At 37.2% G+C, this 17,554-nt stretch overlaps 3 protein-coding genes across 6 annotated transcripts in view; 1 reads left to right on the top strand and 2 right to left on the bottom strand.

The window, feature by feature from the left end:
* The window catches only part of otud7b (OTU deubiquitinase 7B), a 58,716-nt gene extending 53,107 nt beyond the window's left edge, over positions 1-5,609 (bottom strand). For all 4 annotated transcript variants that reach the window (XM_074683691.1, XM_074683693.1, XM_074683692.1 and 1 more), the window contains exon 1: positions 5,402-5,609. The gene's annotated coding sequence lies outside the window, so the exon portion shown is untranslated. The remainder of the gene's footprint in view (positions 1-5,401) is intronic.
* Positions 5,610-5,960: 351 nt separating this feature from the next.
* Positions 5,961-10,283, bottom strand: rbm8a (RNA binding motif protein 8A). Its single transcript, XM_074683895.1, has 6 exons — positions 10,144-10,283; positions 9,092-9,151; positions 8,928-9,005; positions 8,517-8,653; positions 6,468-6,604; positions 5,961-6,354 (listed from the first exon to the last, which is right to left on the bottom strand). The coding sequence occupies exons 1-6, from the start codon at positions 10,208-10,210 to the stop codon at positions 6,306-6,308; spliced, it is 528 nt and encodes a 175-aa protein (XP_074539996.1). The 5' UTR covers positions 10,211-10,283; the 3' UTR covers positions 5,961-6,305.
* Positions 10,284-14,343: 4,060 nt separating this feature from the next.
* Positions 14,344-16,396, top strand: afp4 (antifreeze protein type IV). The gene is made up of 4 exons (XM_074684235.1): positions 14,344-14,354; positions 14,489-14,561; positions 14,643-14,793; positions 16,135-16,396. Exons 2-4 carry the CDS (start codon positions 14,510-14,512, stop codon positions 16,394-16,396), a joined length of 465 nt encoding a protein of 154 aa, XP_074540336.1. The 5' UTR covers positions 14,344-14,354; positions 14,489-14,509.
* Positions 16,397-17,554: the final 1,158 nt, after the last annotated feature.

Raw genomic sequence — 17,554 nt, 5'->3', positions numbered from 1 at the left:
GGGGAAAACCTCTACAGCCAAATGGGCCAGGCTCTGACACTGACACTGGATCCCTGATGTGCACACACATATACACACACAGAAACGCACACACAAACACACAGTGAGCAGCTGTTTGGGGCAGCCCTGCGAGAGAGTCGAATTTAAATTTTCATACCCTCTGCAGTGCTGAAGCAGCATGCTAACCCTGTGAACCACTATGTTCAACACTGCAGTCAAAACAGCCTCAGACGTCTGCTAGGGTCCACGGTAAAGCTGCTGTAAACCCAAATCCACAAAAGCCTTCTAACTATGTAATCTGAGGTTTTGCGTGTATAATTATGCGAATTTGAAAAGTATTATAAGTCAGTTTCAATCAAATTTCAAAATGTCTTAAAGTTTAAAAGTTTCCTGGTTGGCTATTAATATGAAAGGTGAGTTATTCTTCAAAACTTTTACAGCAAGCAGGGAGGGTTAACTGCAAACTTTCCAAACTTTTGGCAGCAAATGTTAAGCCCTCTCAGGGAGTTTCATCAGAGTACAGCACTAGCATTGCTCCATAATTCAGCATTTCATCCAAAGTGAGAACAAAAAGCAGCCAAGGAAACATCTGTATGGAAAAACACTACCTACTGGATACATTTTAGAGTCAGGTTTGGTATAAGTTACTTTCACACATGTTTCTATGAATTAACGATGAGACTTAAAGGGGACATATCATGCTGACCCTGATTTAATACTTACATATAATATAATAAATTTGAAAACAAGACCTTACACCCCCTGAATTTTCAAAAAATGAGATATTGTAGTTTTTCTGATATCCTAGAACGAGATTTGATGCCTCTGAAAATAGGTCATTGACATTTGGCCGCGAGATTTCGACCGTCGTGACGACACGAGGATCCTTTCTTTATATTGGAGTAATCTGATAAAGCAGCTCCTCCTCTGTGATGTCAGTTAGTCATACAACCGCCACCGAGGGATACACCCACCAAGAGCCGAGTATCCCCCCTCAGATGCTGGATGCAGGGACTCTGCTCTGCTGAGCAGCTCGGCTTTACATGGCGAATTAGCAGTTAAAACACTGTAGTTTTAGCAGACGTGGTAATACTTGTGAGACTGTGATATTTGCATGCTTGTTCTGACATGCACTGTGAACCTGGACCACAATAATGCTGCGGTAATAACATAGTGACGAACTGACGGTAGAGGCCATCTTTAGACTACACTTTCAGCATGATGGATATAACAGACAGAGAAAAGTGAAGGAGCAGGATGGAGCCCTGTTATAGAAATAGTTTATTGGTGAAGTCTGCCTATATTTCCACGTATAAACTATACATGTTACAGTACCGGTTTGACTCACCACACTGAAGCGTCCTGAGATGATCTATGTCGAGGTGGATTTTCTTCCTCCTGAGCTGCAGAACCGTCCGGGTCTGACTCGGGGTCCAATACAAAAGGACGTATCCTACACTCTGCCATTTTATTAGTGCTATCAATGCCTTACGGTGAACTTTTGGCGAACAGCAAACTCGCTCGGTCTGCCCCATTTTGTAAATACTGCCATGCTGCAAAAACCGCCCCCTGGCTCTACCCCCTCCGCCCCTCTGATAGAACTGACCAATCAGAGCACAAAGGGCTGTGACGTTGCGAGGTTACTGGAGGTCATTCTCCAAACGGAGCGTTTCAACGAAATCTTCAGAATGGCCTAAAATGAGGATATTGAGAACGCTATTGTGGGGCAATGAAGGAACTAAATGACTTGTACTGAGGGCAGAAATGCTTTACAGGCATCCTAGTCTGGCATAGTGAAAAGGAGAAACAAGCATATGTCCCCTTTAAACAGGATATCATTCATAAATTTGACAATTTCAGACTTGGTTTTAAAGAAAAGACAAAATCCTCCCACCAGGAAGAACTGCTCACAAAATACAGAGTAAGACTCATACTGCTTAACTGCTGCTCTACCCTCCGTTGTGTAATCTTATGACTTCGCCATGTGTCACAGCTAAAACAGTGTGTCAATAATCCCATCGCCGGCAGGTCTAACAACTTTGCAATTTTGAAATGATAGTTCTATAACCAACTCTTTCCCACTGACACGACAATCATCAGCCCTGAACTGATCATTTGAGATAACAGAGAAAGCTTTTCTCCTTTCTCATCATCCATGCAATCTCCTCTGTATCATTTTCAAACAAGTCTACTGTGAAATGCTTACCGCAGCCTATTTGAATGCAGTCGGAGATCCCAGTGGGATAAGCTGCAGATTGCAAGCCGCACATTTTCATGTGGATCAACAGAAATCAAATGGTTCAAAGAAAATCCAATTGCAATAACTCTGGGAAACAATGGCTTTAAAAATACTCTGCCTTGTTCTGTGCCACTGGAGGCAGGTTGTGAGTGGATTTATTTACCCACTGTTTTGTGCACTGACTGATAGAGCCATTCAAACCAGCTCTTACCGTGTAAGTGCTGACAAAGTGGCTAAACTGTGTTTCTGGTGTGTTGAAGGGTGAATAAAAACACCTATTTTTCATTTTACATCCCCTTTGACACCCCAACAGTTTGGAGTTTGAATTGCATTATGGGATGGATGCTACACCCTGCTTAAAATACACGCCTGAGGGGCTCTGTGTGCGGCTGTACGCATCAATATGTTCCTTGAAGTGTTGAAGCCTTGCATAATAGAGCTCAGCAGACAGCAAGCTCACAAAAAGTGTGCATCGGGGTGGGATGAAAATTTGTTTTCATCTTGGTGCTACACTGTAAGGTGGGTCCCAAGTCTGAGAGACATCTGCAGTGATCCAGAGCTGCAGACAAAGACAGGGCTCAATGCCTGCACTGTGACAGGTGGGTCTGAAAAACAAACCAAGCGTTTTATAGCTCACTTAAGCTCAACGTCTCGATCTTTGAGACCAGTCATTCATGTAAGAATCTCAAGGCAAACAACTAACTTCTTCCCTCAAGAGTAAAAATGACCAAGTTATAATTTTCCTGAAGAGTTCACAGAGTACATGGTTGTACTTCAGCATGCGCCTGTCAAATTATTTCCTTCTGAAGATGGATGGTGCTGCAAGGAATTAGTACATGTGGAAGTTTGGAGGATGCTGTTTTCTTTACACAATGCCTTACTTCTTTCAGAGTGAGGTTTCTCAACAAGTATACCAGATGGAGGATTTAACTTATAAAATAAGGGGAAACTTGAAACTTTTTAAAAAAAGATGGTCTAAGTGGTCACTTTCTTATCAAATGGTCGTGGCATAATGAATTGAAACTACTGACTTGTGATTTTTATGTTGGGGCTGACAGTTAACTGGGGGAGCACTATATGAACTTTACCTGAAGAAACGTCCTGTATTATTATTTTAATCTTTTTTTTTTAATATATATATATTTTTATCTGTTTGTTTGCCTGTTTGTGTATGTTCTATGTTTACCTTGTCATAATGTTCAGAGGGTGTGAAAATTTGAGAAAATACAGTAGTCAGATTTTCATAAATCAAAAATGTTTTTTGTATACATTTAATTAGGATTGCACAATATTGGATTTTTGCCGATATCCAATATGCTGATATATCGAAACCCCTTTTGGCCAATATCGATACCAATACCGATACTGATAATCACAAGTTTGTTTTTTTCACTGTACAAAAAGCTAAATCTATCCTGTACTGGAATTTATATGTTACTCTAATTGTGACGATCTTATTTGTTTAAGAAACACACATAAAACAAGACAAAAACATTTGATTTTACCATTGATAAGAAATGTATTATTTTTTCAAACTCAAGACATTCAGTATTGAAATACAGAAAAATAATTTCTTTAGGTTACATGAACTTTAAATATACAATGCATTTTTAAACATAACCAAGTTGCATTTGATTATTTTAGAGCTACTGTAACAACCTGGTGACAGACACAGAGCTCTGCAGTGCAAATAGATGAAGTGCTACATTTTATTCAAGGAGCTTATTTTTCGAATGGTAAATAATAATAATCCTAACTGAATAGCACCTTATCGGCTGTGCCTATCAGCAGAAATTTTCATATCTGCTGATACTGATAAACGTGTTTTTAAGCTTTTATCAGCCGATATCTTTATTGTGCCGATAATATCGTGCATCCCTACATTTAATTGTATATGGAGAATCTTAAATATGGTAGCACTTAAAACTTGGACACTAAATATATTTATTTGTTTGTCTGAACACATTAAATGTCACTATCACAGGGTGATGCACACATTGTCATCTCTACATAGGTCTCTTATAAGGGCAATGAAAGTTGTGATATGATGACAATAAAAAGTATTTAAAAAAAAAGGAGTAAGGTTTCTCCTTCAGGTTTCAGCTTTTACCAGCATAAACGCTCCCAGTAGGCCAAGTGCAAAGTGTAAAGCTCTCATACATCCACCCCACTTTCCAGGTTGACCGTGTGTCCTGGTGTCTAAGCGTACAAAAGAACCCACAAACACAAGAGCCTGAATAATTAAAGGCAAAGTGTAAGGCAACACTCTCTCATCTAGGTGATGCTGAAAATGTTTGCAAAATACCAAGGCTGCAGTTCAAAACACAAGCACACACTGAACCTAATGACCAGATACCAGCTCTGGGGGTTGTCACACTCACACATATCTGGTAGCAGGGTTGCACCCACACTGTCATGTTAGCCTCCTCGGTTGGCTTAATGAATCCTGTCTTCCAGTTGGAGGTTACTAGTGAATGAGTGTAAACAGTTAACACTGGGTTTTTCTCTAAGCTGGTGCTTTAAGTGAATGTTACATCACTCACGCACCTGAATTTACAAACCGGGCTCACATAATCTGGATCGTGACTGCCAGCTCTCAGAGAATAGAAAATAAAATGTGACTCAAATCGAAAGTGAATAAAACAATCAGATCTTATTGAACTTCTCTGCCATTCAGCACAACTTTAATCTGCAGCATTTAAACTGCACAGCTCCTACTGACAGCTCGTAAAGCAAATGTAGTAATCAGCAACCACTTCTCTTCTCCAACCTGCACCCATTTACAAATTGGTGCTAATTGATTCTCATAATGATGCCTTATCCCAAATGTTGAGTCTCACGCAGCTTTTATGGCTACGGAGCAAAATATCACGGACAATACACATGCTTACATAAACGCATTTGAGACGTTCAAACGCATGGGGTTCATGAAGCGTTTTCCCTCATCCCACTAACTTTACTGCAATGTTATATGCTATTTAATCACTCCTTCGTTAAGCTGTAATGCATTTGCACCAATGCTCTTTAAGAATGAGTTTTTCTCATTTGTAAATAAGTGAAGCGAACCGTGACGTTTGGTTAGCAAGTGGCTACTTCAAGCTTGGCTAATCAGCAGCTAGCGTAAGCTAACGCTAGTAGCTGGAGTATCCCTTTACTGCTTACCTTGAACGGCCTCGCAGATGTTTTTCTCATCGTCCCATGCAGTTTTCCAGCAAGTCTCCGCTTGTGAATATCATGTACGTCCCCAAGACCAACAATTCCTAACTTTTTACCATCTTCATAGGTGGAACTAGGCGTAAAATCCCAAACCGGACCACCACCGACAAAGTAATTTCTCCACCACTTACAACAACAACGTCAACGGAGGAGTTGGTCCCGCCCCCTCAGAGATGCACCCAATCAGAGTGAAGATTCCATTCAATTGACGTTGAGAAGCACCAATAGTCATCCCGGGATTCTTTGACTGATGCTCCCCGATAGAGTAAACACCAAATGAGAACGTCAGAGTACAACGCATACGTTCGCCAATTGGCTGCAGACAGATGAGGGGAAAGGGGTTTAGTTCAAGCAGCCTATGAGTGTGTCACTGAATCCAGAGTGACAGGTGCTTTAGAGTGGACAAAATAGCCAGGGCGGCATCACCGCCTGGGTGAGGTCATCTAGGATGATGTAAACCCTACGTCATTAGCAGAGCTAAATAAAAAACACACCAGGTCACCAAGACTTTTAAAAAGTTTAATATTTCCCCAAGTAATACAAAACAAAACACTCCAGTTGAATAAAATGCACATTACATTGGACAAACTGCAAAAACAATCAAGAAGCCATGAAAAGCAAGTGGAATACCTACAGGTTGATGGTCAAAATAAAACCTTACAGCTGTCTTTACAGAAGTCTGAAAATGTTGGCCAATTTACAATCAATTCTTTAGAGCAGAAATTGATGACACTTTTAAACATGAGGCCAAAATATTGTTAAAAAAAATGCTTCTTATTGGAAAAGACAGAGCTACAAACTGAATGTCAAATTGACAGACAAATCCTTTATTAAATGACAACTGCAAAACTTAACGCCGCCTCCTGTCTGGACTTCTGCTGCGTCTCCGTCCACCAGTCCTGTGCGGGTGAAAGAATCATTAAACATAGTATTACAGTTTCGTTGCATGTATTCAACTCTCTCCAAACAAGTGATAGTCTGACTGCAACAAGTAAACTCTGACAACACTCACCTCCTCTTGTTCTTGGGAGGCCCTCTGACAAATCCCCAGTCCACGCTGATGGGTTGGCCCATCAGGTCCTGACCGTTGAGCCCCTCCATAGCTGCCTGGGCTTCCTTGTACGTCTCATACTCCACCAGTGCATAACCCTATGGACCATTAACAGGACATCATGTAAGTTTTTGCATATTTAGAAAGGTTTCAGATAATGGATTAATGCTTGATCAAAAGTTAATGTTAAATCTTGCCAAAGTTGTCATAAAAATGCAAATTCTGTCCAAACCAAAAGACACTTTGTTCCTACTTCATACTCAAAACCATGCTGCCATCTTGTGGTTGTGAGAGAAAATGACACAAACAGTCTTACTTTGGTAGCAATAAAAACAATGGAGCAGATATCTGAACCCAATTCGACACTATTTCATAAACAGTGTATTTCTTGGAATGTCAACATCACTTCCTGTTTAAAAATACCAATTCATTGTATTTGAGTTGCTACACAATAATTTAAGAGCAACTACCAAGAGCAGGCACTTTTTATTCTCTCATGCCTAGTGTTATCTAGTTTTATGTGTTTTTTTTAGATTTCCTTTTTGTTGATGTTATTTTTACAAGATAACACACAATCTTATGCAACGTATTTGTGTGAACCTAAAGAAGACTAGCTGCAAACTCTGGGTGGGAGGTGATAATTCATCACCATTAAGAGGAAAATGCAGTAATTGTGATAAGCAGGTTTTTTTTAGCTACATTACAAGGGCTTTACATCTTTATTTGGAGAAGATAGTACAAAGACAAAGCAGCTGGAAGTACATCAGGGCTGTCAACTTTACAGGCCCACAACTTAACCACCATGCCAAGCCTGAACCCAACAATTGTTTTTCCTTTTGTTTTACCAACAGCTAAGAAAACATTCAAGTCAGCTGGACTTACACTGCCAATATACTCCTCTATGAGCAGCCTTACGATTTTGTACAGCTTACACTTAAACCATAAAGCCTTCACTAAAGTAAATGTAGTGCTGTTTCAAATCACACCTTAAATTGCTGAAATCTTTACCATCTCTATGTTTCAAGTAAAAAAGATCATTTCAGCAATTTAAGGTGTGATTTTGAAGAATTAAAGCAGATGTTTAGTTCCCTGAGGGTGTCAACTTTGCTAAGACCATAACAACCCTTGAATAAAACAAAGCATTAAATTTTTTTTACAAATGGCTGGAAGGCATTTTGTTCTTGTTTTGAACATGTTACAGAAGGTATTTGTTATTTTAAGACAGTCAACACCCAGTTGCTGATTTTGCTCTGAACCATCTTTTCCTTATTGAAAAAAAAAATGTTGCTCTTTCATTTTCCATTCTTCTTAAAAACGTCAACTGATTAAAGAAGTCCTTTGTTACAGAAGGGTTTTCTGTGCAAAACCACCAGGTAAAATCAGCTCAAACTCTATAAATTATAAACTTGGCAAAACTTTACTAATGAGGGCGGAAAACGTTAAAAGAGTTCATTTATAATCATATCAGACACTTGTGTGTACAGCACGTGAAGTGCCAAATCTGACATATTACACAGCATCAGTCCAATTACTGCACTGCACATGTTTTTACTTGCTGTGTTACTGATAAAATATTTGCCTCAAATGTTCAATACAAGAAATTATTTTTTGTTCCAAAGAGCAAGTTCATGTCCAGAGGATTTCTGGCAACGTTTGAATCAGTAGACATGCACGCACAGGTTTGTATCAAAGTGAAACATCGGTATGACTGACTAAAAAATGAGGCGATCTGTCAATGCCTACTAATGAAGTCTGAGTGAAGTTTTTTAAGGCTAAGAAAATCACAAATCCCTGAAGCTACATAGAGGGAAAGAAAATAGGGTAACCTCAAGAAGCTTTTGCAAATGTGCAAAATTTCATGTGATTAACCTCTTTCCCCACCTTCATGTACATTTAAATGTGTAGAAGGTGGCTTAGAGTCTGATGCCAATGAGAAAAGGTGCACACTGATTAAGTAAGAAAATCTTTTCCATCAAAACAACACATATGGTTTGGTTTTATTTGTCTCACCTTAAGGTAGCCTGTTCTACGGTCAAGGTTGAGATGCAGGTTCTTGATCTCTCCAAACTCCGAAAACTTGTCGTGGATATCCTCCTCTGTGGCCTCTTCATGCACACCCGTCACAAACAGGATCCATCCCTCCACAGCTGCAACAGGGCAAAGAAAAACATCAGAGAGTCAAATCATGCACCACTCTCTTATTTCTTCTAAATTTTGTTCAAATTGTTTTTTAGTTTAATGCTTTATTTGAAGACTAAGTGCTGCAACCTGTTTATGAGCTAATGGCATGCAAAGTGATACTTTTTGATAAGTTATGAAAAGAGTTGAGCACCAGCGTTGACTACCTCATAGAGACACAAAGTTACGAGAAAAGTTCAAAAAGTGAACATTTATAGTTGAGGAATGCTGCAAAACACTTACATCTCTGAGGGCCTGGCTCATCTCCATCCTGTTCAACAGTATCATAGTCCTCTTTGATTCTGGACCTGGCTCCTTCCTCTGAAAAAAAGCAACATGACACTCACTGTAAAAACCTGTATTTAATGAGATTACATGACCAAGATCATAACAGAGTGATAACTGACCTGAGCCGAAGCCTCGTCCTTTCCTTTTCTTGGCTTTCTCCTTCAACTTGTGGATGCTCTCTGGGGACGAAAAGTGAAAATTTAAAATCTTTTCTTTTGGTACCAACAAAGTGAGTCTGTGGATATATATTTTGAGTTATTACTCTGGCCAAAATAGTTTTAACACATCACTTGAGTCCTTGAAACACTCCATTACCTCCTACTGCAACTGGGAAACTATTTTCAAAATTCTATGTTTAGTCTGTAAAGCTCTTAGTGGCCCACACATCGCGCAAACCAAACCAGACTTCGTGTTCTGGTTATGGTTCTTTAGCTGCACTTTAACAACATGTTAAATGGGATGTGTAATCAAGGTGGTACAAGAACAAAGAACCTTGCTTACCTGAGATCCATCACAACTACACTTTAAAAATTAACCTACATCTTTTACTTTAAGTTTATGAATAGTTCTCTGATGCACTTTAGCTCTATGCTATGTTGATAGCTCTAAATTCTTTTTAACAGTGGAAGCATTTTTACTGAATATTGTATTCCTTTAACACACAAGTAATGAAATGTGCGTTTAAATCAAAAATTCTTATAGTAGACAAAGACAAAGCCCAAATGTGTGATTTAATTTTGTCAGCTTAAAACGTCAGTTTGTTTTTCTCCGTTTAGCGCTCAAGAAGCTAATATGTACAGGGAAACTTAGCCGGCATGCTAGCAATAGCATGCTAAGTGTTGAAATTCTCATGTCAGAATGAAAATGGTGATATTCAAACAACGAAAAATGGGTAATGTAACGTAAAAAAAATGCGAGAGATAAAGGATTTACCAGTTGGCTACAACAACCAGCCGTGTGTCTTAGAAAGCTCGTTTGAATTAACCACCAACGTGTTACTAGCTCCACATTAGCCTGTTAGCATTTCTCAGGCCTACAACCATGCAGTAGGAGTGCGTTGCACTTCTGGTTGCGGCAGTTCTGATACAACTCTAAGCTCTAATATTAAAATACAACTTAGATAATGGGATAAAAGAGCTTCTGGTACAAAAATAATAAATGTGATTGTTACCATCACCATCCTCATCCATAGGAAAGTCCTCGCCTCCCGCTTCATGAAGGTCCAACACGTCCGCCATGGTTTCTGTGTGTTTGCGGATGATTACGTAAGATGCGTACGTAAAATGAGCAAATACATTTGGCGGATGTTGTCAGGATGCGTAAGGTAAGAACGTAAGATCAAAACCCAGACGTTTCATTTGCCAGGTTCACCAACTGTACCACGGAGATTCACCCTGGTTGAATCTTATTCCAATGGCAGTTATATTTTCAGAACTATGTCCAAGCAATGCTTCCCTCATCTTTGTGCGGCAATGTCTTGAAACAGGCATTTTATTGACTTTTCAGGTATCGTTGACGTATTTAGATAGAATAGAATAGAATAGAATAGAATAGAATAGAATAGAATAGAAATTTGTTGTTGTGAAACAGTGAACAACACTTTAGCACCTTAAAATAACAGCAAGGTAAAAACTGTAAAAAATCATAAAATTAATAAAGAAAATATGGAATGAGGCAGAATAAGAAAACAGTCTGAAATAAGTGAGAAAAAAAAAAGTAGGACAAAAATGCTTAGTTCAAAGTGTCTACAGTGCATAATTCACTCCTCTGACACCCACCAGCAATGTTTGGTCAGAATAATCCCCATGACCAGCAGAGGGCTCTCATGCATCCACTCAGGGCCTGTTGTTCATAATAAGGAGGCTGCATATTCTATTTGTTCAGTTTGAGAGTAGGACTGTCATTTGATCCCCATCTGGTGGTGAGTTAGGATCAAATGACAGTGGACGCTTAAAAAAAAAACACAACCTGGACCTTGCAGGAAATGCCCCATGAGAGATGACATAAATTTCAACTTTTACCTGAAAGAAAAGCTTAAAAGCATCAAGTGTTCCCTAAAGTAATTGCAGCAACTGATTAGAAGAAGCAGGGCAATAGTAGTTTTAGATTTTTGGAGATCACACTCCTTACTATCTTGCAAGGAACTGAAAAATGATGTGTTCCTATTTCATTTTTCAGTGAGTAATTAGACCTTACACTATACCCAATACTAATATAAAATATAAAACAAATACATAGTAAAGACAGAATGTGAGCTAAATGTGTCGGTTCTTTTTAGGATAAAATAAAATAAAGATTAAAAACAAAGAAACTAACACATTATGTATTTACTATGTGTGTATTTTATATTTGACCTGTTGCTCATTTTCAGCACTCGTCCCCACTAAGGCTTCCAGTGTGTCAAAAGAAGAATGAACAATACTGAGAAAACATAAAATACCATACATTTTTTAGAAATGTAGAGAGAAAATACCAGATGGTCAACGTTTAAATCAAGGTCAAATTAAACAAAATAAAGCAAAATAAACTAGTAGATATTGTAATAAGTTTAATATAAATGAGCTTCAATGTTGCCATCTAGTGGCTAACTTGATCTTTGGATTCAGCAGAGAGGACTTGTGAGCGTTTCTGCATTTGAGATTCTTATCACACTATAAAATCACATCAGGGTAGACTGAAAAAAGGAAGATTTGTCAGGTTTGGTTTATGATTATGTGCATTTATTACAGTGTTACACCAAAACTGTTGTGACATGTGGGTTCACTTCGGTTCAGCTGATTCATGTATGTGTAGACAGATATGTTGTTTGAGTTATTTTCTTGAATTCTTCCTTGATTTTGAGTCAAGTATCTGGACTTCTCCGTCTGTCTTTGAGCAGTAAATCACATTCTCAGAGTTTCTGTAGTATACACCAAGCCAAGATAAAAACTGAAGTGAACTTTAAGCGGTTAAAAGAAATCTGTACATCACTGCTGTAAGGTCAGAGCAGCTCAAGAGTCCAAAGTGACGTGAAAAGTTATCACTTTCTAACTTAACCGTTTTCAAGTACTTCTTTGAATAAATATATGCTCTGAATAGATGCCATCATTCACTTATTTTGACATAAGCACTTCTGCTGAGGGAGGCACTCTGTCACTGAGACCTTTCTAGTCTTCAAAACTGCGTTGGCTCCTTCAGCCTACCTGCAAACACTGAAGCATTAACTTGAGCTCGAGAGAACTTTTTCTCAAGTGTGCTGGAGGCATAAAATGTTTTATCCTTATTGTTTCTGAACAAAGAGCGCGGAAACATCAAGAGCTGCAAGAACAAATGGATAATGAGGTTTCTATAGAGACAGTATAGAGACTCAATTTGCAACCTTGTTTATTGCTGTAAGTACAAAAGAGACTTACAATAGAATATGGTAACACAAAGAATACACTCAGAGAAAAGCACACACAGAGACAGACATTAGTTTAGTGCATACACAGAGATAAGTGAACTGGTTTTATGAAGAAAAAAGAAAGAATGGCGACACACATGAGGATAACAGTGTGACTGTCCTGTGTCTTCTGTGATGAGTTAATCAGGTGATGTTTTCTGTCATTGAACCAACCACTGATAGGATTAAAGCAGAGGGGTCAAAGATCAACACAACTGAGAGGAAAGTCATTAATCACCCCTTTGTAAAAACACTGTGAAGTTTTGATACATGAAAATTCTCCAGTGAGTGAACAATTGGTGCCATTTAACAGCATTTTAACTGTTTTGCGTTTTAACCACTTACAACCACATATGTGGACTCTCAGACCCTTGATACTTCATTTTTTAAAACTTCGACCTTTTAACCACATTTAGGGACACTGCCCACATCATCTTTAGGTGAAATCACAACATTATACCCATTTTAGTGGAAAAAAACAACAACATATTTAAGTGCAATAATACTACTAACAATCAACTAATAGAGAACTCATAACACAAATAATCAAACTTCCTGTTTAATGACCAAATTTAGCTATTTTATTTATTAGGTCTTACTTATTCCAAATAGCGAGGTGAATTATAAATTGCACACCAGAAAAAAGCTCAGGTCTTAAGAGGTTAACAAATACACAATTTTAGATTATACTTATTTAAGCACTTTGAAAGTTTAAATTACAATATTGATCAGCTATAGTTAGAACAAATTAAATGAAATAAAAAAAAAAAATGACGTGTAAGAATGGTAGATGGACATGGTTAAAAAAGCATTAAACATACTGGATTGCTAAGATAGTTAAATAAAATTAAGTAGTGAGACAATAGAAAATTAAATTAAATGAGTTAAATAAAAACAATTTAAGCCTTTAGTTTATTTTTAAAATTGATTTTACCTCACTGATTTTACCTTGTTTTACAGACTTTTAAGCTTTTATTGGTAGCACTTTGAGCTTTCTTTAAAATGTCAAGTGTGCTAAAAATAAACTGCATTATTATTATTATTATTATTATTATTATTATTATTATTATTATTATTATTATTATTATTATTATTATTATTATTATTATTACTATTATATATTTTTGAATTTATTTATTTTCTGATTTGATTTGATTTTTTAAATTTATTTTTAAAATTTATTTTGCAATCTATATTCATATGGACTTTACACTATATATATATATATGTATATATATATATATATATATATAAAAATATATATAAAACTATATTTGACATTTAGGTAGTATTTCAAGAATTTCTAAGTAACAAAATGATAAGACGTGAAAAATTAGGTAAGAAAGAGCAGAAGAAACTGTTGAAAAGGAGACATTTATAACTGTTAAAAAAAGCCATTTACAAGCAAAGAGACAAAAAATATTAAATAAAATTATATATTTATGCCGCAGTTCCAAATGACCCGTATCAACACTGAAACGAATGTAAGTAATTCATATTTTTAGATGAATTAACCGTTTAAGTGTAAGAAATACATTATGTATTTTTCAAAGATGACCCTTTGGATATAAAACGTTGCATTTTTATCAACACTGATTTCTGTAACTGTTAAATAACTGCAGAGGAATTAAACTGCTACACACTGTGTCCTTAAGAGACCTATAGCACTATGGACACAAGTTTACATGAGTTAACTTCTTGAGATAATTTACACAAAATAGGTCACATGGGTGACACATTCACACACACAAACAAACGGTGGACTTTGGGTCTTTCTAGTGACAGTCATCAAGCATCAAGGTTCAGCCAACTCAAAGACCCTGCTCATCATGTCATGTCAGGTCTTCACGTTGGAAGTGATTACATCCTGATTAGCTGTGATTAACTCATCCTGTGGGGTATAAAAACCCCTCACTCACTGACAGAAGACACCATTTGGTCCAAGAACCCCAGGAGTTAAGGTGAGTCTGCCTGCCTTCCCTCTTAATGTTCACTCACACATCGTGAGAAACGTCTGAGTTTTTACCCTCGTCATTTTTTACTTTGCTTTCAAACATTTCAAGTGTTTACTGATGTGTAATTTGTCTCTCTCCAGAAAGGACGCTCATCTGCAGCCATGAAATTCTCCCTGATCGCCGCTCTTCTTGTTGTCCTGGCTATTGCCCATGGTAAGACACATTTTCACAGATTCACAGTTAAATACAGAGGATAGAGAATTCAGATTAAGAGAGGTGATTGTGTATTTGCAGGATCTGAGGCCGGATCTCTGGTGAAGCGTGACGTCCAGGCTGATGTGGACAAAATCACCAAGGTCATCAAAGAGATGTCCGCCAGCATCACCACCGCCACCCAGGACATGGTGGACAAGGTGAAGGCCATGGAGATGACCAACACTGCTCAGTAAGTCACAGAAACACCCACCTCACCTGTCCCTCAGATGATCAGTAGTGACTTTTCTGCTGCGTAAACATCAGCAAACTCTGCTTCAGACCAAGGAACATGTTCTCCATTAGGGGGCGATATGAGGAAAATACGTCAGGATGGTTTTATGGCAGGATCAGGATCTGGATTTTATCCGGATAGTTTTTCATATTCAGACTTTATTGACCTGTAAACAACATTTTTGTTCTCTTCACTCCATTTCTTAACTTCAATCTTATTTTGTTGTCAAATTTTTTATTTTAGCTCTCACATTTTCCCATCCTGATAAATGCATTCATTTAAAGACGTCCGCTCTGAGTTGTTGAGTTTCTGCAGACTGTATAGAGCTTTATCTTAAAACAAGGCACATTACAGTTTAAAAAGGGTTAATTTTCTCTTTACAGATTTAGAAATATATATTTTTTCACTAGCGATCCAATCTTACTACAACCCAGTTTCCTCAGAGGCTGTAATCCTGGGATAAATGTATATGGAAACATAATGCATAGTATTCGGATTTCAGGAAAAAAAAATCAAGGTGTTTATTCCTACTGATACAGAATTTTCTTCCTTATAACATGTACGCATTCCTAACTTCATGAATGCAAAATTCTCTATATTCATTTTTGCATAAACCTGTAGAAAGCCTAATGTTTTACAATAAAATACTGTGAAATGCAGGAGATTACAAAAAAGCTAATGAAAAAAAAAACATAGGTGCAGCTATTAAAACTAATATTTAATTATTTCAAGAAGTTTTGTGTTGATTCCAACTTCTCAAAAATGATGATTTGGTCTTTTTTATTTAAGATTTAATATATTTTTTTTTATTATTATTATTATCATTATCATTATTATTATTATTATTATTATTATTATTATTATTATTATTATTATTATTATTATTATTATTATTATTATCGTTTTTTTTTTTTATTTTATTTTATTTTATTTTATTTTATTTATTAGATCCAGATTATTATTACAGATCAACAACAGATCAAGTGCAGTACTGCTCATGTAATTATTAAAATCTATGGCTGAAGGAAAAAAAAAAAAAAAGTGGATTAGGAACAAGAAATGTGTCCCTTTCACTCACCTATCGGGGGAAAAAATGAATTTATACCTGATAATTTCATGTCCAACATGAGGCCAAAGGTTAGCTACTTTTTTTGTATTATAACTAAGTTGTTTTCAGGGTGAAACTCTCATGATTGTGTCTTTTGATCTGCTTACATGTGATGATTCAGGGACATTCTCCTTTTTTGAAACCGTCGTCAGACTCAGCACTGATTTACACCCTTTCCCTCCCTTCTTCAGGACTTACGTTGAGGACAGCAAGGCCAAGATCCAGCCCCTGGTTGAGAAGTTCCACTCCGAGGCCACCAAGCTGCAAGAGCAGGTCAAACCCTACATCACCAACATCGAGGAGCAGATGAAGCCCCTCACCGACAACTTCAACGCTCAGGTCAAGCCCCTCACCGACAACTTCCAGGCCCAGGTCAAGCCCCTGACCGACATGATGGAGAAGTTCTTCCAGCAGGTCCTGGACCAGACCAAGGCTCTGATGCCTCCTCAGTAAATCCTACTGATGCCTTTCTTACTCCTTCCTTTCTATGTTACCTGATATTTAGTGCTGAATTTCATCAATAAAGGGGTTTGAAAGTCATCATTCTGAGCTGATTTATTCTTTATTTAGACACAGCTGTATTTTATTTACATACTGAGCACAAAGGTTGATCGATGCTAAAGCTAAAGGTCAGGTAATAAAGCATAAATGAAATAAATTGAAGCCGAATATGATGTGAGTTACTTATTGAAGTGGAAATCAATATCTACATTAACCTTTGGGTCGTCGATGTTCTCCGTCGTTTCTGGAGAAGTCCGGGTCACGAGTGATGAAATCAAACTGAATTTATGGATCATCGACGTTAGGGTGATAAATAACCTGATGCATACTCAGAATGATAACTGGAGCTAATCTGTGACGGCGTATAAACCAACAAGGTCTGACTTAATCTGCTTCTGCAAGAGAAATGAAGGATGTAGGGAAATAATCAGATCAGAAACTGATGGATTTGTATGTTTAATTAAAATCTGGACACATTTAAAACAGCAAATAAAAAAAATACTGCAATACACTTTTTTCTAGATGCAGCAGCCTGTGCAAAAACACACAACGAGCAAATTGGCAAGCAGAAGAAGAGAGAAGGTGATGAGCATTAATATTCATAGAGAAACACAAAAAGTCAATTTAGAATAATGTAGAGGCAGATTAAAGGGTTAATCCGGCTAATTTCTGATGAAAAATCATGCCAGGAAGTGTGTTTATCACCAGTTTGATTCAGACATTCTTAAAAAAACTGATGCAAGAAGAATAAAAAACTCAACACAGGTTTAAAAGTCCATTTAAAATAATGAAAAGACAGATTAAAGGGTTAATCTGGCTAATTTCTAGTGACTTATTATCTCAGGATGTGTGTTTCTCACCAATTTGATTCAGACTTTCTTACAGAAACTGATGCAAGAAGAAAAAAAAAAAACTCAACACAGGTTTTAAGTATCTTTGGAATAATACAAAGGCAGATTAAAGGGTTAATTCGGCTAATTTCTAGTGACTAATTATCTCCGGATGTGTGTTTCTTACTAATTTGATTCAGACTTTCTTAAAGAAACTGATGCAAGAAGAAAAAAACTCAACACAGATTTAAAATTCCCTGTAGAATAATATCAGGACAGA

The sequence above is a fragment of the Halichoeres trimaculatus genome, unplaced genomic scaffold (genome assembly GCF_033239565.1).
Source record: "Halichoeres trimaculatus isolate MK-OKI-2021-1 unplaced genomic scaffold, fHalTri1.1 fHalTri1_scaffold_12, whole genome shotgun sequence".
Taxonomy (NCBI): domain Eukaryota; kingdom Metazoa; phylum Chordata; class Actinopteri; order Labriformes; family Labridae; genus Halichoeres; species Halichoeres trimaculatus.
Note: the sequence above shows the minus strand (reverse complement) of the source record. Positions and strands in the feature narration are given on the sequence as shown.

Bases quoted from the DNA above. Each gene is read 5' to 3' on its own strand.
- afp4 (XM_074684235.1), top strand. From the start codon at position 14,510: ATGAAATTCTCCCTGATCGCCGCTCTTCTTGTTGTCCTGGCTATTGCC. The intron at 14,562-14,642 runs GTAAGACACATT...GTGTATTTGCAG, and splicing joins TGTCCTGGCTATTGCCCATG to GATCTGAGGCCGGATCTCTG. The intron at 14,794-16,134 runs GTAAGTCACAGA...TCCCTTCTTCAG, and splicing joins GAGATGACCAACACTGCTCA to GACTTACGTTGAGGACAGCA.
- rbm8a (XM_074683895.1), bottom strand. From the start codon at position 10,210: ATGGCGGACGTGTTGGACCTTCATGAAGCGGGAGGCGAGGACTTTCCT. The intron at 9,006-9,091 runs GTCAGTTATCAC...GCTTTTTTTCAG, and splicing joins AGGACGAGGCTTCGGCTCAG to AGGAAGGAGCCAGGTCCAGA. The intron at 6,355-6,467 runs GTGAGTGTTGTC...TCACCCGCACAG, and splicing joins CCTCCCAAGAACAAGAGGAG to GACTGGTGGACGGAGACGCA.